The sequence below is a fragment of the Capricornis sumatraensis genome, chromosome 11 (assembly GCF_032405125.1).
Source record: "Capricornis sumatraensis isolate serow.1 chromosome 11, serow.2, whole genome shotgun sequence".
Taxonomy (NCBI): Eukaryota; Metazoa; Chordata; class Mammalia; order Artiodactyla; family Bovidae; genus Capricornis; species Capricornis sumatraensis.
Genome location: NC_091079.1, coordinates 34,817,074 through 34,843,966, shown reverse-complemented (window position 1 = coordinate 34,843,966; position 26,893 = coordinate 34,817,074). Strand labels below are relative to the sequence as shown.

Here is a 26,893-nt window from a genome sequence, read left to right as displayed (position 1 = left end):
CGCCCCCTCGCCGCTGACATCCGGTTTCCCGGGAGCCCCCAGCGCTGCTGAAGGTGAGCCGGCCATCATGGCGTTCTTGTCGTCGGCCGCCTATCTGACCCACCAGCAGAAGGTGCTGCGGCTTTATAAGCGGGCGCTGCGACACCTGGAATCATGGTGCATCCACAGGTGGGAGATGGGGACCCAGGGTACGGGGAGGTGACCCCGGCGGCTCCCACAGAGGCCGAGAGGCCCTTGGTACCGGGCGGCTCAAGGACTTCGGGGACGGGGTGGGAACGCGGCCCCTCGCCCCCAAAGCCCGCCTCTAGACCTGGGTTCGAATGCGGAATTCATCGCCCACATCTGGGAGACCTTGAAAACTTGTTTATCTGGCTCGGGCCTCGGTTTTCTAATCAGGAAAACGACGCGGTACCCACGCAGAGGGTTGCATAACAATTAACAGAAAGAAAGTAGCGCAGATGGACTTTGTTGTGCCTCCAGCGCTCACTCAATAATAGCTTCCTTCGTGACCGCGTTCCTCACATTGGCAGTAATAACAGGTGCGTTCTTTTCTTTAGTCCTCGCACCTCTGGGAGTTAGAGATGATTTAGCCTTATTTTATGGAGAAGGCGATGGATCCCACTCCAGTACTCTTGCCTGGAAAATCCCATGGACAGAGGAGCCTCGTAGGCTGCAGTCCATGGGGTCGCTGAGAGTTGGACACTACTCAGTGACTTCACTTTCACTTTTCACTTTCATGCATTGGAGAAGGAAATGGCAACCCACTCCAGTGTTCTTGCCTGGAGAATCCCAGGGACGGCGGAGCCTGGTGGGCTGCCGTCTCTGGGGTCACACAGAGTCGGACACGACTGAAGCGACTTAGCAGCAGCAGCAGCCTTATTTGATAGATGAGAAAAGGCAAGAGAATAACTTGCTCAAGGCCCTGCAGCTGGTAGGTGGCCTAGCCAGGATTAAAACTCAGGTGTCTTAACTCCAAAGCATCATCACCCCCACCCCACCCCCATCAGTTTTCCTCTTTATAGCTTCATCCAGTCCTTTTTGTTAGCTTCATCCCACATAATTCTTTACCTCCCACATAATTTTTTTTCTTTCCTCTCTTGTCCATCTGGAACTAGTCTTAGAACACAATCTTAGAACACAGTCTTAAAACACGGATTTTTGTGATCCTGGGGTAACATCCCAAGATATATATGAATGCAAGGCCTCTACTCCCTTAGCAGAATCCTAAAACCTAGTCTAAGGAGAAGGCTTCTGAGGAAAACTTCTAAGCAATATGAAACTGAGTATGTCTGGAAAAGCTGTGAAGGGCATCCTTGAAGCCCAGATTTTATATATTTGGGATGATTGTAAGTCATCGACTTACTTCTCTTTGCTAGGCAGCAGGATGGCCAGGTTCAAGGCTGTAGGGTTCATTACTTTCCTAATTTTTTTTTATTCATGACAGAATTTGCTGTTCAGATTCTATGCTGGCTGATGAATAAATAAATATTAACAAGGCTTTTCTCTCGGCTGTTGCAGTTTATGGATTAATGGGAAAGATGGACATATGTTAACAGCATAGAGAGTTACCAGTTTTATAAGATGAAGGAAGTCAAGCCATCAAGAATTTAGGCAGTGCTGAACTACATCTGGGAATATTAATGTTAGCCTTGGAGGAAAGGATAAATGTAGTTATCATGATAACACTAACTCAGCGTTCCTTTAAATCTCCTGACATCTTTTCTCTGTACTTTCCTGATATTTTTTTTCTTCCATTTGCCCTCACAGTGCTATTTGTTCTGCATGGGTCCATCCTAGACACTTGGTTATTGCTGTATATACACTGTGCAGCCTCATCTATTGTTGGGACTTGTCTCTAGAGCTGTATTTCCAACTATTTGTTAGATTACCTACAGTGCTCTGAAGCTGAACTTACTTTTATTTTCACTACCTCATTTTGACTCTCTTCCCAAATTCCCTGCCTCAGCTAATGACATTACTAGTAATATAGTCACTCAGCTTTAAGTCTTAGTATTATTTTCAGGGGCTCAAAATTTACCCCTCTGCCAGAGTCATACACATACATACTTACATGCCATGTACAACTGGACCCTGATTTTTGTAAATTCTCTTCCCACTGTAATAATCTCAGTAGTTGACATTGAGCACTGAGGATGTACCCAGCACTGTGTAAAGTGTGTTTATATGTTTTAGCTTATAGCATCTTTAAGGACAGCCTGAAGATAAAAGCGTCTGCCTGCAATGCAGGAGACCTGGGTTCGATCCCTGGGACAGGAAGATCCCCTGGAGAAGGAAATGGCAACCCACTCCAGTATTCTTGCCTGGAGAATTCCATAGACAGAGGAGCCTGGTAGGCTACAGTCCATGGGATCGCGAAGAGTCGGACACGACTGAGTGACTTCACTTCACTTCTTCATTAACATTTTAATGGAGGAGGAACCCATGGCCTAAAGACTTGAAGTAATTTACCCTAGATCACACAGCTGGTAACTGCAGAGCTAAGATTCAGTCTTAAGCAATCCAACTCCATAGCCTGCTCTCATAAATTTGTAGTCTAAATGTTTCTCTCCTGTCACCATCCATCACTGTGGCCTGCTTCAGGCCCTTATCATCTATGGCCTATATTATCAAAGCCCTGTTATTACTCAGCCATAAAAAAGAATGAAATAATGCCATTTGTAGCAACATAGATGACCCTAGAGATGATTGTACTAAGTGAAGTAAGTCAAAAAGACAAGACTAATACGATATCACTTATATTTGGAATTAAAATATACAAATGAATGTAATTACGAAACAGACAAAACAAACTTATGGTTACCAAAGGGGAAGTTGGGGTCGGAGTATAAACTAGGAGTTTGAGATCAGCAGATACAGACTGTTGTCTGTAACAAGGATCTACTGTATGGCACAGGGAATTATATTCAGTATCTTATAATAAGCCATAATGGAAGAGAATATGAAAAATTGTATGTATAACTAATTCACTTTGCTGTACACCAGAAACTAATGCAACATTGTAAATCAACTATTTTAAAAATTAATAATAAAATTTTTATGCCCCATAAATGATCTCTGCATCTATGGCAGCCCACTCAAGTAACCTTGCCTGGAAAATATGGACAGAGGAGCCTGGTGGGCTACAGTCCATGGGGTCGCAAAGAGTCAGACACGACCGAGGAACAGTTTGACTAACACTTCCTAGAACCTGACCAGAACTTGGCTAAGGTCATGCAGCTAGTGTCAGATTCAGAATTTGAACCCAGGTCTGTTTTGAGCCACACTGTTGCCACCATGTTAATATCTGCCTTCCACATCTCTGTGTCCAGAGTTTAGCTCAGTGTCTAGCACAAGGTAGGAGGAAGTTCAGTAAGTTGTCATTCAGTGAATTGAATGATCCTCCTATAGAGGAGATGGGGAAAGAGGTTAGGCTGTGTTTATTAATAGGCTATGTGTATTAATACAATAATTTTTTGCTGCTGGTGTTTGGGGGGGACTGCCAAGAAAGCTGTCGTAATGATGCGGCCACTCCATTGACAGGGTCCGGGGTCACCTGGGAGGCATTAGTGGAAGTACTGCCTCTTGTCAGATAGTTCTACTGCCCGATTGAACAGATTACATTTCTAATCTCCAAAACCATTTTGGTTTAAGGGATAAATACCGGTATTTTGCTTGCTTGTTGAGAGCCCGGTTTGATGAACATAAGAATGAAAAGGACATGGTGAAGGCTACCCAGCTGCTGAGGGAGGCAGAGGAAGAATTCTGGCATGGTCAGCATCCTCAGCCGTACATCTTCCCTGAGTCTCCGGGGGGCACCTCCTATGAGAGATACGAGTGTTACAAGGTAGGTGAGGACCACAGGTGTGTCGAATTTCAAACCTCAGCCCTGGAAACCACTCGCCTTTTTAAGGGCAGATAGATTTCTTTTCTGACAGTTACACTTTTTTTTTCTTTTTTAGTGTCAAGTTTTCTCTCTCCCACGTGCCATCAAGACTTTTCTTTCTAAACTCAGAGCCAGGGTCTTGCAGTAAACTATTTGACAAAGGAAAGTGCTTAAGGAATGGGTAAATAACTCATTTTTGGATCTTGAAGTTAGGCAGTTTCAATTGGTGCTTAGTATTCTAAGTGGTATTTCCAAATAACATAAAGCCACGTTGGATGTTTAGAGAGCTCGGGTAGGGGAGGGATGATGCCAGTTCTTTTCGGACTGACCTTGCTGTTTCACAGCCCTAGGTGGTTTCAGTCTAAAGTGTTCTCCTTTATTTTGGTCCTTTGCTATTTATGGCTTAGTGTCAGAAGCAATTCTGGTACTTAGAATTGTTATAAAAATGCATTGATTTTTGTTTCCTGAGAAGGCCCTGTCTGTGACATGTAAATGTGTTCTGTGGAATGACGCTGTGATTTCCCCTCCTGACAGGTTCCCGAGTGGTGCTTAGATGACTGGCATCCTTCGGAGAAAGCGATGTATCCTGACTACTTTGCTAAGAGAGAGCAGTGGAAGAAACTGCGGAGGGAGAGCTGGGAGCGGGAGGTGAGTCTTGCCTATACTTTCTCTTTCGGGTTGTGTTCAATACAACATTTACAACCACCTTAGAAATAGATTAAATGTGTTTCCTGGTCTTTGGGCTTTTCTGTTAAATTTTGTTTCTCTCCTCCTTCCCCTCCATAACCCTTTGCTTGGCTTTCCTCTATATTAACCTTCTCCACGAGCGCCTTGGGTGTTTTCCACTCGTGATGACTGATATATGTATTTAAAACTTACTCGTTTTTTGGCTGTGTGGGGTCTTCATTGCCGTGAGGACTTGTCTCTAGTTGCAGCAAGCAGGGCTGCTCTCTAGTTGCCATTTGCAGGCTTCTCACTGCGCTGATTTCCTCGTTGAGCGTGGACTCGGGCATGTCGGCTTCAGTATCTGCAGCTCCTAGGCTCTAGAGCACAGCCTCAGTACTTGTGACGCGCGGGCGTGGCTGCTCTGGAGCATGCGGAGTCTCCCGGGATCAGGGATTGAACCTGTATCTAGTGCATTGGCAGGTGAGCTCTTCACCACTGAGTCACCAGGGAAGCCCTGATTTTTATTTTAAAAAATTCAGTCTTGCTGTAGCGTGAAAAATAAACTGGAAAGGGCAAGTGGAGAAGGGAAGAGACCAGTTTGGGTTACTGCAGTGGTTCAGTCCAAAGACCTCACAACTAGCACGGGGATGGGCATGGTGGGTGTGGAAGGAGGCAGCTTTAGGATATTGTTTGCAGGGATGTGAAGAGGGATTGGATTGGGGTGGGGGGGACTATGTGGAGTAAAGGACAGGGAAGAATCAAGAATGATTTCCAGGTTTTAAGCTTCAACATGTGGAGTTTGGTGGCGGTGTTTATTGAGATAGGGAAGAGAAGAAAAAACAGTTGTCAGAGGACAATCAAGTGTTCAGTTTTAAATGTTTAAAAATGTTAAAGTTGAAAATCCTGTGAGACATCTGGTGCAGGTGTCAGAGGGTGACTTTGGATGTGCAGATTTGGAACTCAGAAGAGAGATTTGGGCTCAGAATTGAAATGTGGGCGTTATCAATTGTTTTAAAAGCCACAGAAGGGGGAATAGGGGCCCTCTTCCCAGTTCCCTCTCCACAGCAGAGGAACTGGATTAAGTGGAGGCTGGCAGAGAGCCACAGAAAGGTTTGAGATCCTTAGATCCAAGAGAAAGTGTTTCAGGAATAGTGGCCAGGGCCAGTCATCTTTGATGTGCGCTAGGGTCCTAGAAATAACGTCGAAAGGTGTTAGTTACAGAAAGGGCATTAGTGGCCCTGACTTGAGCTTACCTGTGACACAAAGATTGATTGGAAGCTGAGGAGGAGAAAATGGGAGGGAGAGATGGTTCTTGAACATTTGCTGAGGAGAACAAAGAAATGGGGCGGTAACTAGAGACTGAGAGATTACTTTCTTTTAAAATAAATAATAATGCATGTCTGCTGGTGAGATTTGGGGTGAGGGAGAGTCTGGTAATGCCGATTCGAGATGGAACAGGTACAGAAGGAAAAATTTTAAGGATCCTGAGCCTGTCGGGGGGCCTTTGAAAGGAGAAGGGATTCTCCTCCATTCTTATTGGACAGAAGCTGTAGGTAAATACTTTTGGGGAAATGACAGACTTTGATGTGCTGGCTTCTCTTTTTTTAAGTGAAATAAGGAAAAGCCAGGGAGTGGGCAAAGCATTTTTGTAGAACATGGAAAGGGTGTGATAGTCGTGGGCCAGGGGATGAGCTTCCTGGAGAGGAGCGGGAAGGTTGCCGTGGGGTGCGGCTGGGAGTAGACACGTTGTGACTCCAGTTTGTTCCAGAATTTTTTTTTCTCTAGCAGTACTAAGCTGTATGGGTGCAGGCCTGAAGGTAGATGGTGTGGCTGTTCTCTGTCAAGAGCGACAAGGAATTGGAGTTACTCCATAGGGAGTGATTTTCGTGATGGAATCTAGCTGGATCAAGTAGGGAAGTACACAGGAGACTGATGCAGAGAACGGCAAGTTAGGTGGGAGCACGTGGGAACTGGTAGCCTCTGTGAGTTCAAGAAGTTATTTTCAAGGGGCCTTTAAGTAAATGAGCTGGAAGAGGACACTAGTTACTGGGATATTGGGTTACTTGAAGTCATGATTTTGTGATCAAGGAGGGCAGTGTTTTCCAAGAAGTATGTGAGCATTTGGCAGCTTGAGGCGTGTGTGTTCATGGAGAGCAGCAGATTCATTGTGCAGTTGACTGCTTTGGTAACCTCTCCCCAAAACCTTCCTCCTTTATTAATCCCATTGACATTATTAAACAGCACATGTACTGTGGCCCAGGTTTGCCACAACCCAGAATTGGTTTTCTGTAGGGAGGTTCAAAAAATCATGGCTCTGGAAAGTGGGTGCCTTGGGTCTCCTCCTCTATTAGGACAGTGGTGGTCTCGGAGGTTCGCTGGAACAAGGGGTAGCTGGGCAGCAGGGGGCAGGACTGAGCACGTTTGTACCTGATTGCTATTTGGAGGGCTTTTAAATTAATCCCTAATGCATTCAAATGGAGGTTTCTTAACAGTGCTTTTGGAGACCACTTTACAGAGACAGGATAACATGGCGGGGTGGTCAGGTGAAGGGGCCATAACAAGGGGAACTTGGAGTAGTAATTGTCAGAGTTTAGCTTAATGAGTAGGAGGTGGGGTAGGAGGGTTTGTTCAGCCTTGCTGTTTTAAGAATGGGAAAACCGTGAAGGAGAACAGCTTTTGTATCTGAGTTAAAATATGGGCATAAAAATAATGCAGTTCTGTATAAACAACCCTTTTCTGTAGTGAGGATCAGAGTGTCATGTGACACAGTAGAAACAATGCTGACACTGCTCCACAGCAGAGAGGTCGGATCGTCAGTTCGACTCCTTTTCTAATTGTTCCTTCCTTACCCCTCTTCTAGGTGAAGCAGCTGCAGGAGGAAACCCCGGTTGGTGGTCCCCGAACTGAAGCTTTGCCCCCAGCCCGAAAGCAAGGTGACTTGCCCCCTCTGTGGTGGCATATCGTGACCAGACCCCGGGAGCGGCCCATGTAGAGAGAGGAAGATGCCTCACAGTCACACTCGCAAGTGAGATGAATTAACAGGACACACACTTGCCCTAATAAAATAACTCCACCTGATATGACTGACGTGTTCTTTAGAGGAATGACATGCCAGGCGATTGGGCCGCTGTTATTTTCTTAGCAATTATGCATATAAAGAAAAGTATGTGAAATGTAGTCAGTCAGACGAGTTCTGTTCTTCCCCATTAAGTCATATTGATAAATATGCTATCAAGGGAAAACTGCACAGCAGAACCAGATACAAGATGTACTTGAATAAACGAGTTGAAGGCTTAACTCAGCTGTAATGAATGGAAGGCATAAGAGGCTAAGACGAGAAAGCCTGGCAGTAGTGAGGGTGTGAGATATCTTTTCTGTTTCCTGGATTCCACTCGTGGAATTTTAGCTTTGATTAAAGGACCACTCTTAAGAAGCACACAGTCAGCAAATAACCATGCAGTTTATGGGGCTCTGAGGATTGGAGTTTGGTGGCTGAGATTAAAGCATTTGATCTGAATGGCACTTTTGTGACAGTCATTTCAAAGGCAGTTTCCCAGCTTTGCTTTCTCTACTGTAGCTTGGATTGTCTGCAGACACAAAGGTAAGGGTGGCAAAAACTAAATGAAGTTTTCTTTTTTTCTAAAGGTAAAGCCATTTTAAAAATTCAACCAAACCTAGCTAGTTTCTGTTCTTGGAAACTCACTGGAACTGTTAGCATCAAACTCACTGAAACCTAACACTTAGGTCAGGCAACTAAGTGTTCTTAGGGTGCACAGAAAGGATGTCAGTTTTCTAAGCTCAGTCTGGAGTTTCAGCCCATCTTCTAACATTTGACCAAGACCTCAGCCTGAATTTTAATAAGACTTGAAATGCAGGGCTTTTTTTTCTAGTGGTTCTTTATTTATAATGTAGGCTGAAGCAACTGTTACAAGGTAGAAGGGAGACACGTTACACATTGTCATTTATACAAGTTTAGAACAGAAACTGCTCAGGGAGAGGCCGACTCTCAGCACAAACTAGCGACTAAACCACAGTAATTCACCTTTAGAAACAGTTTCTTTATTTTTAGCTGTGACACTGCTTTTACAATATGCAAAAACACAAACAGAACTACCCAAGGTGTTTTGTCACATTCTTTCTACATTGAATTTGGCAACATTTTATATTAAATTTATTCAGATCATACTAACGTTTAAAAACTAAACAAGTGAAAAGCTGTACCAAGGTACAGTTACATCCATTTATTTCAAAGGTTTAAAATACCACTTTTATCTAACGTAATTACCTTGCAGTGATTTCTGCTTTTGCAAAAACCATCTCAAGCATCATATGCACAATGCATCAGCTACTTTTAGTCATCAAGATTGGTGGGCTAAACCACAGGCACTACTGTTGCTTATATTCTGTAAAAGGAGCTTGTTTTTCAAAGAAAAAAAGCTTAAATAGTTTCTAATAATCATGCCTTTGCTTTAAAGCCATAACATAAAATGTCCTTGAGTGATCACAGCAGTGTTAAATGTTAATATATAGAACAGTGACTATACAGGTATGTTTCTTTCACATCCAATGCAGTTATGTATTAAAGCATAAGAGTATGTAGCTGAGGCTTAGCACCAACAGAGATCTGCAGGCCCTGGGGGACCTGCCAGGCTCTTTCTCCTTGAGAGGTTCGGTCCCAAATGAGCACTTTAAACTGACCCCACTAAGAGGCTGGCTTCTTTTTAAAAAACACCATCGCAGTCCCCAAATGTGATCCCTTTAAATCTACAAATCTCTGTTGGCTTTAGGGGATGGGCATTATAACAAATTTAACTTTCACTTAAAAAAGAAAATACAGAAATCCATTCCAAAAAACATTACCTAAAATACAAAAAAGAGGACAGTATAGTGGTCAGATTCCAGGTGACAAGAAAGAAATCCTCCTCTCCGATGTTTAGTATGAAGCCAGTTAACTGCCACTTATTTAAAAGAAGGTAAGAAAAACAAGCCCCCAGACTGGTAAACACATTGGCAAGTTGCTAGACTCCAAGCTGGTTACCCTTGTTAAATCCGCTCGAGTTTTTTCAAAATATTTGGGCTTTTCAACGCACCCAGCCTGCTGGGCGCAGTTAAGTAAAAGGCATTTTCTATATCTAAGAATTCCCTGCTATCATTTTTAAATATTTTCACATTTTTAAAACTGCCTTACCATTTTGGATGCATTTGGACTCAATGAAAGTGGGTATAACAGACGAGTAACTGAAGTGGGGGTTCTATGTCTAGCCGGTGGCGGCCGCATGCACAGGACTGGAGGTGGGTGCTGTGTGCAGTCAGGAGGAATCGTGGGAGAAAGGAAGTCCTTAAACACCCTACAGAAACAAACACTGCAATCCAGTATGGCTTATTCGGATGCATTTACCATGAAGCTACTAGAAATTCAACCTACGAGGCTACCCTTAAATGTAACAGGATCGGCTATGTTGACAGTGTGCCCCTCCCCCAACCCTCCCCCCAATCCCAACACAGTCTACCATTTCCAGAGTTACTTCACTCCAGATATTGCTCATCAACTGACTCCTGCATTTCTCATCCCGAAAGTAGTTTGCTTGGATAACGATTTTTACTCTTTATCCATTTTGTTTGTACATTAAAATAACTTGAATTTGCTCCTAAGCCAGACTACTACAATGCATCTACAAAAGCTTGCAGGAAAACAAAAGGAAAAAAGCTAAGTATAGTTACCCTTTCTTCTGAAATCACTAACTTTGGGGTTCCCCTGCCCGACCTCCCCCCGCCCTTATGCATTTAAAATTTTACAAAGACTTGTAAAAAAGTTAAATGGAATTTGGCACCTTCAGAAAAATCAAAGGGGAAACTTAAGATTAAAATGTGCAGAAAGAAAACTGTTGATATTTACAAATTAAAAGATCAAGGTTATGTCAGTTACATATGTTGCTTTTAATTCTTATCTAAAGGTGTACTTTCAAAAGAGCTGTGTTCTGAGTTGCCTACAAAATCTTGATTATAGATTGGAATGGATCAAGACAAATTAGGTCTTATTAATTAGACAGTTCATTCCCCACTGGCAGCGTTTCTTATGAGCCTAAGAGAGCCTAAGAGAAGCGCGGGGCTGAGCGGTCGTTTGTCGTGGTCTTCTTCAGTTTCACGCCCCTTCGGATGGCGTTCAGCATGTCTTCTCCTTGCGGGACGTCCCTTGGGCTCAGGTCTGCAGGGTCGCTCTCTGGAACCTGGCCTGGGGAGGCAGTGGCACTTGGGGGATCCCTCTCCTGGTCTTCGGCCTCGCTTTCTGGAATCACCTGTCTGGGCTCCTCAGGGATGCTTGGCTTTGGGCCTGGAAGAGGGGGATTGACGGAGGCTTGGCCGCTCCACATTGAGGCGGGCACACTGGTGACACCCTGGGGGCCCTCAGCCACAGACGGCGACTCTGGGCTGTGCTCACCCCGCTCCTCAGGCCCATCTGGAGGGGCTGGCAGCACCCCGGGGAGGTCTGGGACGGTGGGGGTCTTGACAGGGATCACGGGTGTCTTGATGGGGATGGGACCGGCTCCTATGGTCCCCCGGCGGACAGAAGGCTTGGTGGAAGGGGTCCGTCGGATGGTTGCAACCCCTGGGGTGACCATAGCAGGTCCGAGGGTGGTGGGAAGGCCCGCAGTCGAGGCCGGGCGCTTGGCTTGGAACATCCTTCGATAGGACTGGCTGATGTCGCTGTTTCTTGGGATGGTGGAGGATTTGTCAAACTCCTGCTGATCAGCCTCCTGGTCACCACTTACAGAGAAATAATCGTAATCTGAAACTGATTATAGGATCTGATTAGAAATCTCCCAGGTGGTGGCTGTGCATTTTTCATTCTCTGTGTCAGGAGGACAGAAGGCCCCAGAGGCCAGGGACTTCACCCGCAACTTCACACCAAGCCTCCCTGGGTTTCTGGGCCCCCACCATCTAAGAACTCCTTGATGGGGATTGTCATTTTGTTCACCAAGGGAGCCCTGAGCACCCAGAGCAGAGCTGGACACAACAGGCCTGCACTCAGATACCGCTGAGCTGGGAAGGATGCAAAACCGGCTGCCTCTGAGAACCTCTGGGAGGAGTAGAGGGTGGAAGGAGGAAACAAACCCCACATGGACCATACAGACCTCCCCCATGGTCGGCTCATTCATGCAAAGACTAGAGAAACAATGGAACTGGCAGCGAGTCTCTGAAAACTATGCACAAAGACAGGTTCCATCAGTGCAGTGTGCTTGCTTCCTCTCCCAACACAGGGTCACGCGGGAGGGGAAAGCGTCCGGCATGAACACCTCAGAGCATGTTTCTGAATGGCAGCACTCTGGCAACTGGGCCAGGTCAGTTTTGGGGTGGGGTGCGGGGGTCTTTGGGCTATATTATAGGATGTTTAGCAGCATCCCTGGGTGTCAACCAGATGCCAGTAGCACCCCGTCCAACTGTAACAACTAAAAATGTCTCTAGATGCTGCCAGGTATCCTCTGGGGAGCAAGACGGTCCTCCACTGAGACCCACTGTCTGAGAGACCTGGATGAAGGACTGCCTGTGGGCTTGGCTAACTCTCAGATCTCTCCTAGCAGCTGGAATGCCATCATGCTGGCCTTGTGGCTGGCTGGGGAGAGGGATTAGAGAGGCGGGTTCATAGAGAATTTGGGTTTCAGACTGTTGACAGATCTTAGATTCAAACTCTAGCTCTGCTTCTTATTACCTGTGTGAACCCTGGGCCGCATTCTCCATGTATGTAAAATGAGGATAAATATACACATGGGCTTCCCAGGTGGCACAGTGGTGAAGAACCTGCCTGCCAACGCAGGACACACAAGAGACACAGTGTGATCCCTGGGTCAGGAAGATTCCCTGGAGGAGAATATGGCAACCCACTCCAGTATGCTTGCCTGGAGAATTCCATGGACAGAGGAGCCTGGTGGGCTACAATCCATGGGGCTGCAAAGAGTTGGACACGACTGAGTGAGCACATGTGTTACATAAGTGGCTGTGACAAATAAATGGGACAATAAAGTGCTTGGTCTGTTTTTGTCTGTTTAGTCGCTCAGTCATGTCCGACTCTGCAACCTTGTCCATGGGATTTTTCAGGCAGGAACACTGGACTGGGTTGCCATCCTCCTCCAAGGGATCTTCCTGACCCAAGGATCGAACCTGCGTTGGCAGGTGGATTCTTTACCCTCTGAGCCATCAGGGAAGCACAAAGTGCTTACTACAAAGTGCCAAACACAAAGGAGACAGTATCCTTAACAGCATCTTGTGTTCATATGGGAACTGCCCTGAACCCTGAAGGTGAAGAACAAGCGAAGCTGTGAAAGTCTGGCCACTTCCTTGGATGGCAGCTACCTAACAATCACAGACGGATCCCCTCCTGAGCATTCCAAGATGCTCGATGGCGTCTGGACGGATGTCTGCCTCCTCCCAGCGGGGAGGGCCCCCCGTCCTCACCTGGCACTGCTCAGGAAGCCTGGCTGGGAAGCCTCGGCTGCCTCCTACCTTGGGAGGGGATGGTGTCCTCGGAGCAGCAGGGGGTTGTGGTCTGGGTGCTGTAGCCACTGGAGCACTGAAGCGAATCCCGGCTGCTCCTCTGGGTGTCCAGCTGGAGGCCCCGGGACAGGGCCAGTGCCAGTTCCTCACAAGCCTCCATCTCCTCTCCAGGCTGCAGGTGGGAGGAAAGAGACGAGACCCCGGGGCCATCAGTCCCTGTCTGATAACCCCAAAGCCTTTCTACTCTTCCAGTGGGGCCTTGACTGGACTCCTACTCTGTTCCCATGACCACCACTGGGTCTCTGGGCCCAGGAGGCTGTCAGCTTGCTTGGGCCCTACCCAGGCTCTAGAGAGTTCTAGAGTCTAACTCCCATATGAGACCTTCCCTGGGGGCCTTCTGAATGCCGTGGACCAGGGAGTTGGGGAAAGGGGCTCGGGTCCCTCCAGCTGCCGGCCAGCACGTGGCCCCTGGCCAGGTGTGGAGGGCCCCGGCCGGCCGAAGAAAACAAGAGCGTCACCCTGGTGGCGGCCGACACGGTCATGCTCCTTGGCCTCTGGGCCTCCTCAGTAGCAGCGGGGACACCTCCTGCTGCAGCGGGGCCTCCTCCGCTGGGGTCTGGCTCTCGCTTCTCTTTGCGGCGCTGAAGGGTGTTCACGAGAGGCTGATCATAAGGTCCTGGCTTGGCCCAGTCCTGAGTGGAGCAAGCGTGGTCAGGCGCCAGGGCCTCGGCCTCCACTTGGAGGCCAGAGAACCCTCCAGACAGCTGCCCACCCATGGAAGGTGGCTGGTCCCCACAGGGGAAGCTCACACTGGGACAGGCCAGCAGCCCCTTCTCCCCTCACCCAGTGCTAGCAGAAGGGAATGGATAGTCCTTTGGGGACCCCCTGGGTACCTCTCCTTTCCTCATATCTGCCCAAAGACAGAAAACCCACAACTGGGCAGGGAGCCTGGGGGAGACTCTTACAGCCACCAAACAGCTGACCAACTGCCTGAGGTGTCTAAAGGCACCAGCAGTGGAAAGACATCCCCAGGCACTAGGCCCTCCCCCTGATGTCTGAGGAAGACCCTGGCCTGTGGGCTCAACTGATCGCACTTGCATAGCCTGGCCACCAGGGGGCACTAAAGGAACTTCAGACGCTTTCCCTGAGGCTGAACCTCACTTCAGGGAAGCAGCCCCAAAGGGCACTTGGGGATGTGCCTTCTGAGGTCGTCACAGAGGCAGGGAAGGCCCCTGGGTTGGAAGAAGGATTCTGAGGAGTCTGAGAGGTCTGTGCCTCTTGCTCAAAATGCAGGCTGCCTAGGGGCCTACTATTCCAGTTAGGGACCTCTCAATATATCCTCTGGGCATCAACTGTACTTACTAGGAAATAATATAAAAACTTGTTTGTATATTAAAGCAATGTTTATTGCTTTAAAGCAATGCTTATTGGTTTATATGTCTTAATATAAACCATCAAGACTAAAAATAAAGTCTGCATGTACTTTAAAGATTAAAAAAAAAAGCCAACACCTATCTGGAGGCATGGTTCTATCACCATGGCCCGAAAAGGGACTCAAGGGAACAGTCTGGGGTACACAGTCCTCGATACCAGCAATTCCCTCAGGAATCCCCCAGGAGGGCAGAACCGGGACATACACTTTGGAACCAAATATCCCCCCCGTGCTCCATCTGGGTCTACTGGGGTCTAACGGGGTTAACTGGTGTCTCCTAAAGGCAACCCCTCCAAGCCCAGCTCCATGTGGACATCTCTGTCTCAGAGCTGCCTGCTGGATTCTGGTTCTCCACCAGGGGGGATTTACTCAGGGAGGAGGTGTTATGGGGAAGAAGGCAGAGTGTGAGAGGAAGGGGGTGAGGGGAGAATCGGGGTGAGAACTGTAGGGGCGAAAGAGGGGTGAGCACAGAGGCAATGAGGGAGGGGGGAGAGGACGGAGAGACACAAACCTTCCAGCTAGGGATCTGAGATGACGGGAACATGCCGGGCCCAATGGTGTAATAATGAGCGTAGTCTGGAAGATGGACAGAGGTGACCCGAGGGAGCAGGCGGGAGGCGGGCAGGCAATGAGGGAAAAGGCTCGCCCCTACGGGCCCCACATGGGGCTCACTTGATAAACTATAGTGAGAAAACCCGTTAGACAACTGGAAACAAAAAAAAGGGGAGGAAAAAAGGAAAAAAAATTAATATAACAGGATGAGCGTGGAGGTACAAGATGGCATTGACATTCAAGGGACGAGGGAGACCTGAGTATTTACAAACAAACATCAGGGACTCTGCTGCTCATGGACAGTCCATGATGCGAGAGAAGAGCTCCACGGTGCAAAGAATGCACATTTATCTGACACCAAGCATTCAGTGGGGGAAAATACTATATCTACTTTTAGAATAGTTTGGAAATGATCGGTGTCCCTAATGTGCAGTGCTCAATGGTCTCTGATTATTGCACTAATAATTTCAAAGTGATGGTGATTTGCTCATCTCCATTGTGCAGCTTTCAAAACAACACCATCAGCTGAAGCTGTTCGTTCCAGGTTTCCAAATCATCAGAGTGTTCAGGAGCAGATTCTAAACTGGGGCGAAGAAGGTGGGGCTGCAAACAAAAAGGCGGGAAAGCACACAGCCTCTGACGCAGTGGAATGTCACATCCAACGACAAGGTGACAAGGTGGCCATGGCGGGCGGGGTGCGGGGGAGGGGGAAGAGGAAAGATGGATGATCATCCATGTCCTGGGAAGAAGCCTTCACACCTCCAAGTTCCCCATACCCCTTCCTCTCCCTCTTGATGACGGCAAGGTCACTGCTTCAGAAGCCAGGCACCCCTTCCCGAAAAATCCCTCAGTCTTGCCCCTCCCTCTGTCCCAAGAGGGACTACTCTTGGGGGAGATTTTGAGTTTCTGGGTTCCTGCGGCTGTGCAGGAAGTAGCTGGCAGAGGGCGGGTTGGGGGAGAGGCTGGGACCCCAGCCGGTCACCTTCTCCGTGGACGCCCAGGCGCCCATGGTGGAGCCTGAGCTGACCGAGGTGGGCGAGCTGCACTCGCTCACCGACTGGCAGGTTTCCGAGGCTTCGGAGGAGGCCGAGCTGGACGAGTTCTGCAGCAGGGGAGGGACCACACGAGGGGACCACGTACCACCAAAAAAGAACATCCGTAAAAAATAAAAAGATGGGGGAGGGCGGGGGCGGGGGGAGGAAAGTCACGCAAGAGAGAGACAGACACACGTACACAGAGAAGGGAAGGATGGGAGAAGCAGAGTTAGGGTTATTTCCCCCCAAAGCTGCACCTACAGAGGCTCCCAAGCCCTGGAAAGGAAGCGTGACACCCAGCGAGACCCAGACCCGCTGGACTGTGGCTCCCAGGACCCTGACGTGTGTGTGTGTGTGTAGTGCACAGGCTGCGTGCCTGGCCTGGGGAGAGGGGCTCTGGTCAAGGTGCGGGACTCCTGTGCTCTCCAGGGCATTTCTTCCTGTGCCACGAGCCCAGGGATGCCATGCCTTTTACATCTCTCAGGTGCCCGGATGATACGACGTGAGGACTGACCCCCCAGCTTGGGCTTTTGCTCCACGTCTGCCTGTTGTTTAGCCACTAAGCCATGTCTGACTCTTTTGTGACCCTGTGGACTGTCGCCCGCCAGGCTCTTCTCTCCACGGGATTTCCCCACGCAAGAATGCTGGAGCGGGTTGCCATTTCCTTCTCCAGAGGGTCTTCCCGACCCAGATACTGAACCTGCATCTCCTGCAGTGCAGGTAGGTTCTTGACCGCTGAGCTCCCAGGGAAGTCCCTTGTCTCCTTAGAATGGCTCTAATTGCTGGATTCTCTCCCTTTATCACATGCAGCCTCTGGATCCCTAAGGGGTGGTTTCCAGCTGTGAAGCTGTATCTTCACAGGACATGATTTTAGGTCTTTCTGCCTGGGGGGTGATTTTGAGGCTCTGGGCAGTGAAGTCCAGTGGTTAGGGCAATGTTTCGAGTGGCCATCATAGGGAGGGTGAACCATCCAGTGAGATCTGAGACATCACAGAACTGAGGTCTGCCTTGAGAAAACATCTCTTCAGGCTGATCTGATTAAACCTCCAGTCCCTGCCCGTCTCCCAGTGTCAACCAGGCACCTGCTCCTAGGCCCTAACCTTCAGCCGAGGCAGAGACTGCCTGTTAATTCAGCACTGCATCTTGACATTCTGGTCCTGTCCTGGCACAGGGCAGGTGCCTAACAGTGCTGAATGGATGAGTGACAATGGCTATTTCTTCCATGTACCTGTGCCCACCCCCCGCCCCACTGCGGGGCGTGCTCTGGGCCCACCCAGGCATGTGCTTTCCGTTTTCTTCACTGTTAACTGCACTCTCATTCCATCCGTATAAGCAAGTCTGAGCCTCTTTACTCTTTCCCTGGAAGTGTCCCTGTTTCACTGGCAAGGAGGCCAGATTCATGTTTCTGTCCCCCAACTTTCACCCGCCAAAGGAAGGTTCCTCCAGCCTTGCTGTGTGTGTGTGGATGAGGCTGAATGAAGCGGGGTTTCAGCCTCCAGTCACGAACGGGAAGCAGAAGGCGGGCCTGTTGGGACTGACTTAAATCTGAAAGCCGGTGCTCCCATCCTGCAAGAGCAAGGAACCAAAAAGGCACTGCATGTGCACGTGGCTCCTTGGAGCCAAAGCAAGGGCAGACCCCACAGTGGAGGTCCCGGCCGCTTCCCCAGCTCAGTGTTTGGTTAGCAGTCTAGGACCTTAAGTCTGAAAGTTTGAAGTCCTTTTTCTGCCACTTCCCAGGCTAGGAACCATGGGTTTAATCTCTCTAAAACCTCATTTTTCCCCCCTCTTTAGAATAGGGATCAATAATATCTATTGGATGAAGATTAAATGAGATTGTGTGTGTGTGTATCTATGTACGTAGTGCTTAACCAACTGTAAAAAAAAAGCCAGTTATAATTTACCAGAACTACTTATTTTGGCTTCTCTAATTAAAATAAGTTCAATTTGAAAAAAAAGGAACAGTGCAGCACCCCAGGACTACAGGTTCTTATTTCCTCTGACTTCTGCTCATTTTTTCCTGAAGAGCCCCTTGAGTGGATGGAGTGAACGGTTCTAGGCAGGAGCCCCGCTGCAGACGTGGTCCCATCTCTCCTGGGCACACGTGGCACAACTTGTAAAGAGCAGAGTAGAGGACAGTGGGAGAATCCTGAAAACATCCTGCCACGAGGCATTCATTTACACCCATGCACCCGAGGGATTTCCCTGCTTATGGATGTGTGCTCCCTTCCTCCCACCCAAATAAAGGTAATAATACTTCCCCTAGGAAACTATACCCTCTGCCCTGTGTGAGGTGTACAATCTCCTTAAATTTCCCCTCTGCCTTAGAAGCAGCCATAACGCCTTTTTCAAGAAAAACAGAATTCTCAATTAAATTCTGCAGCATCCCTGAGTTTACTCAAACTACCCTAGAGTTGCTTAGCCAAGCATTTATCTTAGGCACCGGCTTTCAGATTTAAGTAAATCCCAACAATCCCGCCTTCTGTTTCCCTTGACATGACTGGAGGCAGAAGCCCCGCTTCATTCAGCAACGCTGGAGCACATGGCCTCTTTTTTTAGAAAGGGGTGTTAGCGCACGATATTTTGTTAATGCATCAGTTGATTAAAAACACACACAGAATGACACTGCACATTAGAAAAGCCTTTGAGGAGCTGCAAATCCCTGCTCCCTCTCTACCACACTCACTCAAGGCTCATGAGACACGCAGGTACAGTTTAGTGCCACACAAGGTGGGACCTCTTAAGAGAGTGAGTGAGCCAAAGCACCCAACTAGGACAAGTAGAGGACTTAAAGCTGCAGCTCCCAGCTCCAAGCATTTCTGCTTAAAATTGAATCTCAACCCCAGGAAGACAGAGAGAGGCAACAATGCCCCCAGGGACAGCTGTGAAACGCCAAAGGCGGGGCTCCAGGCTGAGCGGCTCTGGGTTCACCAATGTCAGATGCATCATGCGAGTGGCTGTCTGGCTCCCAGAACATGACAGATGCTTCCTCAAAGTGGAGTGCTCCCCAGAACACTCTGCTAGGGGCACGTTATGGCAGAAAGGCCGCTGGACCAGTTGCTAGAAACCCTCGTTCCAGATCCCTGACTACAGGTCACATAACTGTGCCACTCGGGCAGACTGCTTTACATCTTAGCCTGTTTCTCCAACAAAACAAGGATAACAACACTCCAAGCGGCTGCTGGCAGGACTACATAGACAATAGGCAGGAGCTCCTAGGACGGTGCCTGGCACCCAGGAGATACTTGTTGACTCTCAGGCAAATTGGATACCTGGATGAACAAGACAAGCACGTGACCTTCTGAATCCAAAGGATCTTGGGCCAAAGGCTGTGGTTGGTCTCAAAATGTATTATATTGGGTTGACCAAAAAGTTTGTAATGTCTTACTTTGGAAAAATCCTAATGATCTTTTTGGCAAACCCAATATGCAATGGGCTCGCAGTCACCATGCTCCCCAGCAGATGGCGCTGAGGGGACATCCTGGATGTTCACATTTCCCAGTTGCCTGTATGTTGTGCTTGCTAGTCTAGATGCCAACCCACTGACACAAAAAAGGGACCCAGTGGAGCAGGTGAAGGGTGTTCGATGCCCAGCTCCTGCCGTCTGCTCTTCTGCAGCTAAAGGGCTTGGCATTTAGTGCCATCTAACCCAACTGTATTCAAAGAAACTCAACACCTCCCCTTCTCCCAGGAGGAAGATGCCCACAGAATTACCTGCATGAGCACTGAAGATACTTTCTTATTCTCATCCTCATCATAAATTGATACAAGGAAGCTGAAAGTGCCAAGGAAGGGCTCCGAGGCGTTGTTCAACAGCAGAATCTCTGTTCCCGTGTGCAAATGGGATAATGACTATATCATGCCAAGCCAGCCACAGGGACACAGAGAGCAGCCAAGACTCCAAGACTTTGAGTCTGTCTACATACCTGTCTATACAAGTGTGAAAACTCTCCAAATCAATGGGGTGACAACTATCACCCACATGGTGATCATAAGCTTTGAGTGAGTGAAAGTCACTCAGTGGTGTCGAACTCTGTGAGACCCCATGGACTGTAGCCCGCCAGGCTCCTCTGTCCATGGGATTCTCCAGGCAAGAATACTGGAGTAGTTAGCCATTTCCTTCTCCAGGGAATCTTCCCCACCCAGGGATCGAATCCAGGTCTCCTGCATTGTAGGTGGATTCTTTACCATCTGAGTTACCAGGGAAGCCCAATCCTAAGTTTTAACCCCCACTTATATTCTCTCCCTTTAGGGGATCAGCTCATCTAAAGATGAGAAATTAAACCAGAGGTTCCCCATGCCAGACGACCAGGGTCTGTCCAAGCTCTCCGGTTCCCTCTCTGGTTCCAGCCATCAAGACTGATCCAGGGCCTCAGGTGTGGCGGCTGCTCCTGGGGCCAAGAACACCCTTACCTGGTTGGGGGCCTCGGGCGGCATGGGGGACGGCGACTTGGACTGGAAGGCGTCCTGGGAGATGAACCCTGAGTCGTGGGAGGACACGCTGGACAGCCGCACGGGCGCCTGTTGGGCCAGGCTGGAGCCGCGGTAGCGGAAGTGGGAGCTGGGCGAGTGCGAGTGGGAGCCGTGGGAGCCGCTGGACCGCGAGTCGCTGCTGTTGACGCTGTTCAGGCTGCTGCGGGGGCAGCGGGACAGATGGCAAGGGGTGACGGGGGAGAACGGCATCACGCAACCGGCCCCCAGCCCCAAGAAGCAGCGCACACAGTGAGACGTGTTTTCAAAACACCCAATCACTAAGCGAGTAAACAAAAGGTCTTTTCTGTGTGAGCAAGGGGCGAAAACCAGCTATGGAGACGTAGTTCTCCGAGACGCAATGAGGCATCTTTAGGATGGAAGGCTGTGATTTTAGAGAGTCAAGTGCTGCCCAGCTCTGCTGTGTCACCGACCAGCAAAGCCAGGGGACTCGATGTCTGAGGCATGAAAAAGGTTCATACCCTCTACTCACAAAAACCATATGAAGGCTTCAGCATGACCTAGTTGGAACACCCAAGTGTCTTCCTTAGGTGAACCATCGGGATCAACCTGGCCAACCATCGCTTGGCACCAAGAGATTCCTCAAGGTGATTGGATCCTAAGTGTGTCTAATTCAAGATACCCATATGTGAGACAACTCTGTGTTTGTGTATTTTACATTTTATTATTAACAAAGTTGGTGGTTTAATGAATGGTTTGACCCTGAACACAGGTACTTCTCTGTTGAACTATCTGTGAGCCCAGCAAACAGAACACCTGGCAAGAGGCAGGCAGCTTTCAGGGACCAAAGGTCATCAATCGAAGCTGTTTGCTTCCAGGATGGAACAGTAAACAGGATGTCGGAAAATGACACTTGCCCTCTGGAGTTCTGCCTGTTCCATTTCCAGTCGTAAGCAGTATGTCCTACACTCAAATTATGAAACCTGGAAAACTGAACAAAGTCTCCTGGCCCAAACTGGCAGAGCTGACAGATAAAGGGCAGCTGTAGCAGCGTCAGAAGGCGTGAAATAAACAACCCAGACTGGGATTAGAAGATTTGTGGTTTCTGCTTCTAACTCCGCAAGAGATTCTCATCAAATTTCACAAACTCAGCCAGCTAATAAGACAGTCAAGGGCTGACTACCTTCTTCTGGTGTTCTATGCTGGAATGACTTGGTGCTAACGTTCCAACAGACATAGCGAAGTGTGCTGGAGGAGATCAAGGATAATTCTCATGAGTTTTGCTTCCCCGCCCCGCCCATCAGCCAGAACAGGGCAGGCGGATACTGGCAGCAACGCTCACAGCAACCTCACGACCAGCGCTGTCCATATGACAGGAGTTCCTGTTGACATTAAAACTACAGAAGGAGACTCACGCAGCTTTGTTTTATACTAACGAGATAAAGTTTACTTCGTTACCAAACAAAAAGAAAAAATCCTCAATAGAAAAAAACCTCAGTAGACGTGTCACACACACACACACACACACACACACAGCATACAAAAGATGACAACCGCCACCCTCAGGCTGCAGGATGTCAGGCTGGAGCATCTCAAGTCTGAACTTCCTGCTCCCTGTACACTGCACGAGCTCAAACATGAAATGTAAGACACACACACACACGTGTGTAGAGAGAGATTCCCACACACAGATTCGGCAGCTCCATCCTGTTCTTTACTCTCAACGCTAAGTCACAGGAAGAGGAAATCCATTCGGCTTTGAAAAGTCAAAGGAAAAGATCAGCAGGGAGAGTGTACCAAGAAGGACATGATGCACGAGGGTGTGTCTGCCTCCACGGGAAGGGAATAATCAACTTGGCCTTGGGCAAGTCAAGACTGGTCTTGAACAGAACGCTGCCAGGGAACAGTGTTGCTGACCGATGGCAGAACTATTCCGATGGACCCCGAGCCACCAGGTTAACAATAACACCTAACAAAGCAGTGACGGTGGTGGTGGGAGAGGTTAACAGATCAAGAGTTCTATTCACTTTGTGAAGCCCTGAGACAAAGACTGGGGGGCAAGTAGGAGCAGGAGCCACTGTCATTGCCTTCATCTGTTCTGGCCACAGCGAGATGCGTCTGCACGAGAACTGACCCCTGTTCGCCCTTTGGGAGCCCATGTGGTTTCTACTCTGCTAAACAGGAAAATCCAGTGAGAATTCATAAAATGGGGAGATTTTGTACCATATACCCTGACAGAGAAAGCTGTGTCCACCAATTTAAGGTCTGATGGGATTTTTCCTTCTCACCCAAAATTAATTCTGAAACTAAAGAGTAAGACCAAAATCATGATGGGATCCTTTCACCCAATCACCATTTCCTGTTTAAAATGCGCTACTTCAGAGCCCAAGACTGGCTCCAACATTCACAATTAGTGTAAAGCAAAATGCCACATCCTCAAGGCAACAGCCCAGCCTGGCTTCACCTACCTGCAGACGCTTGACTTGCGGGACATCGTGGTGCTCGGAGAAGAGGGTGGGGTCTGGTAAGACCAACTGTAATCAGAGCCTTTCAAGTCCAGAATCACCTAAGGGGACAGAGCAGGAGGGTCAGCAAAGTGCGGAGGAGGGAAACATTATCCATCAGATCTCAACAACTGTCGTAACGTCAAAACTCCACCATCATGGAAGAGTGGGGATCAAAGAAAAACATGTTGTGAAGAGTTTTCCTTTCAATGGAAGAATCATAGTACCAATCCATCAGTGTCATAATCCTTTTTCTGAGACAAGCAAAGACGTAATTAACGGGGAAGGGAGAGGAAAACCACACCATAGCTGTCAAAAGGAAAAAGATTTACAGTTATAATTCATAAGAGACATTTACATCAAGGTTAGAATTTATAGGGTTTTTGTTTGCAGCACAACATAGACGATAATGCTTTTAGGATGTGCTGATTTTACACAATGGACGTGAGTCTGAGTGAACTCCGGGAGGTGGTGATGGACAGGGAGGCCTGGCATGCTGCAGTCCATGGGGTCGCAAAGAGTCGGACACAACTGAGCTACTGAATTGAACTGATCTTACGTCTTAGTCACTTGATAGCTACTCATGCCTCCATCTGACCAATAAAACCTGACAGAATCAAGAACAAACCAATTTTTTCATAATTACTTCTACATCTGTCTCCCTTACTTAACAAAGAGCCAGTTGAATGTAAGCTCTAGTTTCTATTCACATAGTAGGTGCTCAATAAATATCTGCTTACTGAGTGAATGCCTGCAGGCTGTAGTCTAATAAAAGCAATTTTGCAAGATGGAAAATATAAGCTCCCAAATTTGTCTGCTGAGCTGGCTTCCAAGGCAACAATAAGAATTTTATATGAAAGGCAAAAGCATGTGATTTTTCAGCTGTTGCCCCACTGAACATAGTGTTAATGTCACATGAACCAAATGAACCAACATGAAGTCACCTTTTTCATAAGTGAGACCCTCATTCATCCTTACTTAGAATGGAGAAATCCAGAGAGAATGATTTACAGTGATGACCAAGAGACCCCACCGTCATGTTCCTAGTGGAGTTCATCTCTAGAGGGTCAGTGAACACATGATTAAAAGCACGGGCTGAGGGAACTGACAGCTTGGTTTAAATCCCAGTTCTACCAGTAACTGCCTGGTTAAGTGACTTTATCTCTCAGTGCTTCAAGGTCCTCTGTAAAATGCGGATATTGGTGGGGATTCACAGAGGAAGTCTATGTAAAGAGCTCAGAGCAGAGCCTGGCACACAGTAGGTGCTCTATGATAACCTGTGCGGATGACAGCCACATGTCACAATGTAAAACACGATGCCATTTTAAATGAGAGATTGCCGCAAGGAGCCCTCAGGACTTTGAACCTTCATCTACTGGGTTTCTTGTCCTGAGCACCTACCCCACGATGCCTACCTGTTCACTTGAGGAGGGCAGTTTGTGAGGGTCCATGGTCAGGCTTTTCAGATCCTCCGATATGGTCTGCAGGTGAGTGATTTCCCCCAGCATTGAGATTTCTTCCTCCTGAAAGTAATTCACAACCTGTTGCCACGCATGATTCACTCTATCACCTGGATCCAGCTGTTTTTATTAGGGACGCTGTCCACACTTCCAACTTTTCAGAAGAGGAACACAAGGACTGGTTTATCTTTGCTGAAGCCATTTACCAGCCCTTTCTTTGGGGAAATGGAGAACAAGGAACCAGCCATAACCACGGAGTGACTTGTGTGCTACACAGCAAACACACAGGCCTTCCTAAAAGCGTCTGGGGGCCGGCGCCCCTGCTGGGGGCGGAGGGGTCTGCCTGTGGGTGGGATCCTGCAGCACAGCTCCCTCCGCAGGCCAGGGCTCCCCTGCCCCCTCCCCCTGGAAGTCAATCGACTTCAGCAGATGACACCATTTGGGGATGTTCTGGTCCAGATTTGGCAGACCTAAGTGACAGCACGTGTCTTCACTGGAGGTTAACTGCCCCGTCTTTGTTTTTTCCATCAACTTTAGTCAGTGGCAAGTGAGGCAAACTATGGACTATGGAAGAAGGACATCACCAAAGCAGTAAGCTGGGGCTGTGGACCCAGGTAAGAACGATTCACGGGAAAGCACTACGCTCAGGGGAACAACTCAGATCTGGGCATTTTGCCAGGGCTGAGGGAAGGCAGCTGGTGCATTTGTATCAGCCTCAAGAAAAGCTCCAGCAGAACTTTTCAAAGCATTCAACTAATTGACTTCAACACTAAGTCTGCGTTGATTCACTGAGGCTTTTCCCCTATTAACCTCACAGTCACTCCTTGGCACTCATCTCAGTCACTGGGTCTCAAAATCAGCTGGAGGACTTGCTTCAACAGCCCAGATGCCTGGGTGGGGTTCCCAGCCCCAGAGCTGTGGGTTCAGTAGGTCTGGGTTGGGTCTGAGAATGCATATTTCTAACCAGTTCCCAGGTGATGCTGCTGGTCTGGGGACCAACTTTGGGAACAATTTTGTGGGGCCATTTTGAGGAGAAAAAGTAAGCGGAACCACCATTGCTCAGAAGCCGTGTGGCCATCAGCAACTTGTAGACAAGTGCTGGTCCATAATCCTGACTCCACCATCATGATTCCTGACACACTGCAACTTCTCAGTGCCTCCAGATAAACAAGGAGGGTCTCCTCAGAACTGGCAGTTTAAGCTTTCTGGAACTTTCCACTGACTCACAATCACGGGCCGCAGCATAGAAATGAAGGTGCAGAACCGGCCGCGTTCTTCGATCAGAGCCTTCCGGACAGCCTGCTTCTCTGTTTCTTCCAACAGGAGATACTTGTCATTGACGTCTTGGAGCGCGCTGTCCAGCTGGGGCTGGATGTCACCTCGCCCTGCAAATGAAACAAAGCCCGGAGCTTGGCTTGCTGAAACAGCAGCTCCTGGAAGCAGTGTCCTCCTCCCTCGGGTCCCTGCTGGAGCGGAAACCACAATTCCCTGGGACTTCTAAAAAATCATTTATTTATACCCAGAAAGGATCTAAAGAAGCTGTTTTTCTAGGATCAGCCATTTCCAATTTCTAGTGCCCAAAGGGGATGCTTATCCTGATTTATTTATGACAAGTAAAATGTCCTGGGGTAACATCTCCTGATTTGCATTCTGAAGAGGCTAAGGTATGAAGAACAAGTTGAAGGCCTGTGGATGTTTCCAAAAATGGGCACAAGCTGGTTTTGTTGGGTCATGCTCAATAAAAGAGCCTCTGTCTAGAAGAGAAGTGTCTGTCCCGGAATACAAAGGGGGCTAGCATCAGCTCTCCTGGCTCCGAGGAGCCCCTGGGACTCCCTGGCAGCTAGTTTAACTCCCTAGTGGCGAGTCCTGAAGGCCCTTCCTGTAGGACAAGCTCAGCAACAAAAAGACCCGCAGTCAGAGCTCTGCTGGTGGAGGACTGAAGGGGGCCTGGGTACTGAGGCTGGCCCGTGCCTGGGAATCACCTGGCCCCATCCACAGACCCCAGATACGCAGAGGCACCCATTCCTAGACTTTTCAACAACTCAAGAACTTGCTGAGGCAACTGTCTTTATAAATAAAGTTTTATTTGCACACAGTCACGCCCATTCATTTTCAGGCTGTCTATACCCACTCTCATCACAACTGCTAAGTTGTTGTGACACACACTGTTTGGCCCCTGGACTGAGAATATTTACAGAAGTCTGGATAAACATGGATAAAGCTGGGCAAATAGACACTGTATCAGAGGGTGTGGCTATTGTAAATCTGATCTGAGGACAAGAAGGTGACCATCAGGAGACCAGCTCATGAGCTTCCACACTGGGCTCCCATGCTCACCTACCACCTGAACCAGAAAAAGAATCTCTGAACTCCTTCTGGACAGAAGCTTGGACTCTCCCAGCCTAGCCTGCAGTGAAATGCTCTCTGTATATACAACAAGTACT

At 48.4% G+C, this 26,893-nt stretch overlaps 2 protein-coding genes across 16 annotated transcripts in view; one reads left to right on the top strand and one right to left on the bottom strand.

The window, feature by feature from the left end:
- The first annotated feature begins 44 nt into the window (after positions 1-44).
- On the top strand, positions 45-8,020 carry NDUFB9 (NADH:ubiquinone oxidoreductase subunit B9). 2 transcript variants are annotated; one of them, XM_068983865.1, is made up of 4 exons: positions 45-168; positions 3,685-3,844; positions 4,418-4,531; positions 7,410-8,020. In XM_068983865.1, exons 1-4 carry the CDS (start codon positions 68-70, stop codon positions 7,539-7,541), a joined length of 507 nt encoding a protein of 168 aa, XP_068839966.1. In that variant the 5' UTR covers positions 45-67; the 3' UTR covers positions 7,542-8,020. The 2 variants fall into 2 exon arrangements, with proteins under 2 accessions (XP_068839966.1, XP_068839965.1); XM_068983864.1 differs by having other exon boundaries at positions 3,652-3,844; positions 7,410-8,014.
- Positions 8,021-8,453: 433 nt separating this feature from the next.
- MTSS1 (MTSS I-BAR domain containing 1) overlaps positions 8,454-26,893 on the bottom strand; it is a 162,600-nt gene continuing 144,160 nt past the window's right edge. For 4 of the 14 annotated variants that reach the window (XM_068983777.1, XM_068983774.1, XM_068983778.1 and 1 more), the window contains 8 exons: positions 25,677-25,834; positions 24,405-24,512; positions 22,954-23,051; positions 20,468-20,687; positions 14,983-15,177; positions 13,558-13,731; positions 13,049-13,211; positions 8,454-11,342 (listed from right to left, as the gene is read on the bottom strand). In XM_068983777.1, coding sequence (XP_068839878.1) covers positions 10,642-11,342; positions 13,049-13,211; positions 13,558-13,731; positions 14,983-15,177; positions 20,468-20,687; positions 22,954-23,051; positions 24,405-24,512; positions 25,677-25,834 — 1,817 coding nt within the window. In that variant the 3' untranslated portion in view covers positions 8,454-10,641. Of the gene's footprint in view, positions 11,343-13,048; positions 13,212-13,557; positions 13,732-14,982; positions 15,178-16,005; positions 16,126-20,467; positions 20,688-22,953; positions 23,052-24,404; positions 24,513-25,676; positions 25,835-26,893 lie in introns of all 14 variants that reach the window. The other 10 variants (XM_068983781.1, XM_068983782.1, XM_068983783.1 and 7 more) reach the window with 7 other exon arrangements.

Excerpts from the sequence above, each read along its gene's own strand:
- NDUFB9 (XM_068983864.1), top strand. The coding sequence starts at position 68 with ATGGCGTTCTTGTCGTCGGCCGCCTATCTGACCCACCAGCAGAAGGTG. Across the intron at positions 169-3,651 it reads GAATCATGGTGCATCCACAG|GGATAAATACCGGTATTTTG; the intron begins GTGGGAGATGGG and ends TTTTGGTTTAAG. Across the intron at positions 3,845-4,417 it reads AGAGATACGAGTGTTACAAG|GTTCCCGAGTGGTGCTTAGA; the intron begins GTAGGTGAGGAC and ends CCCTCCTGACAG.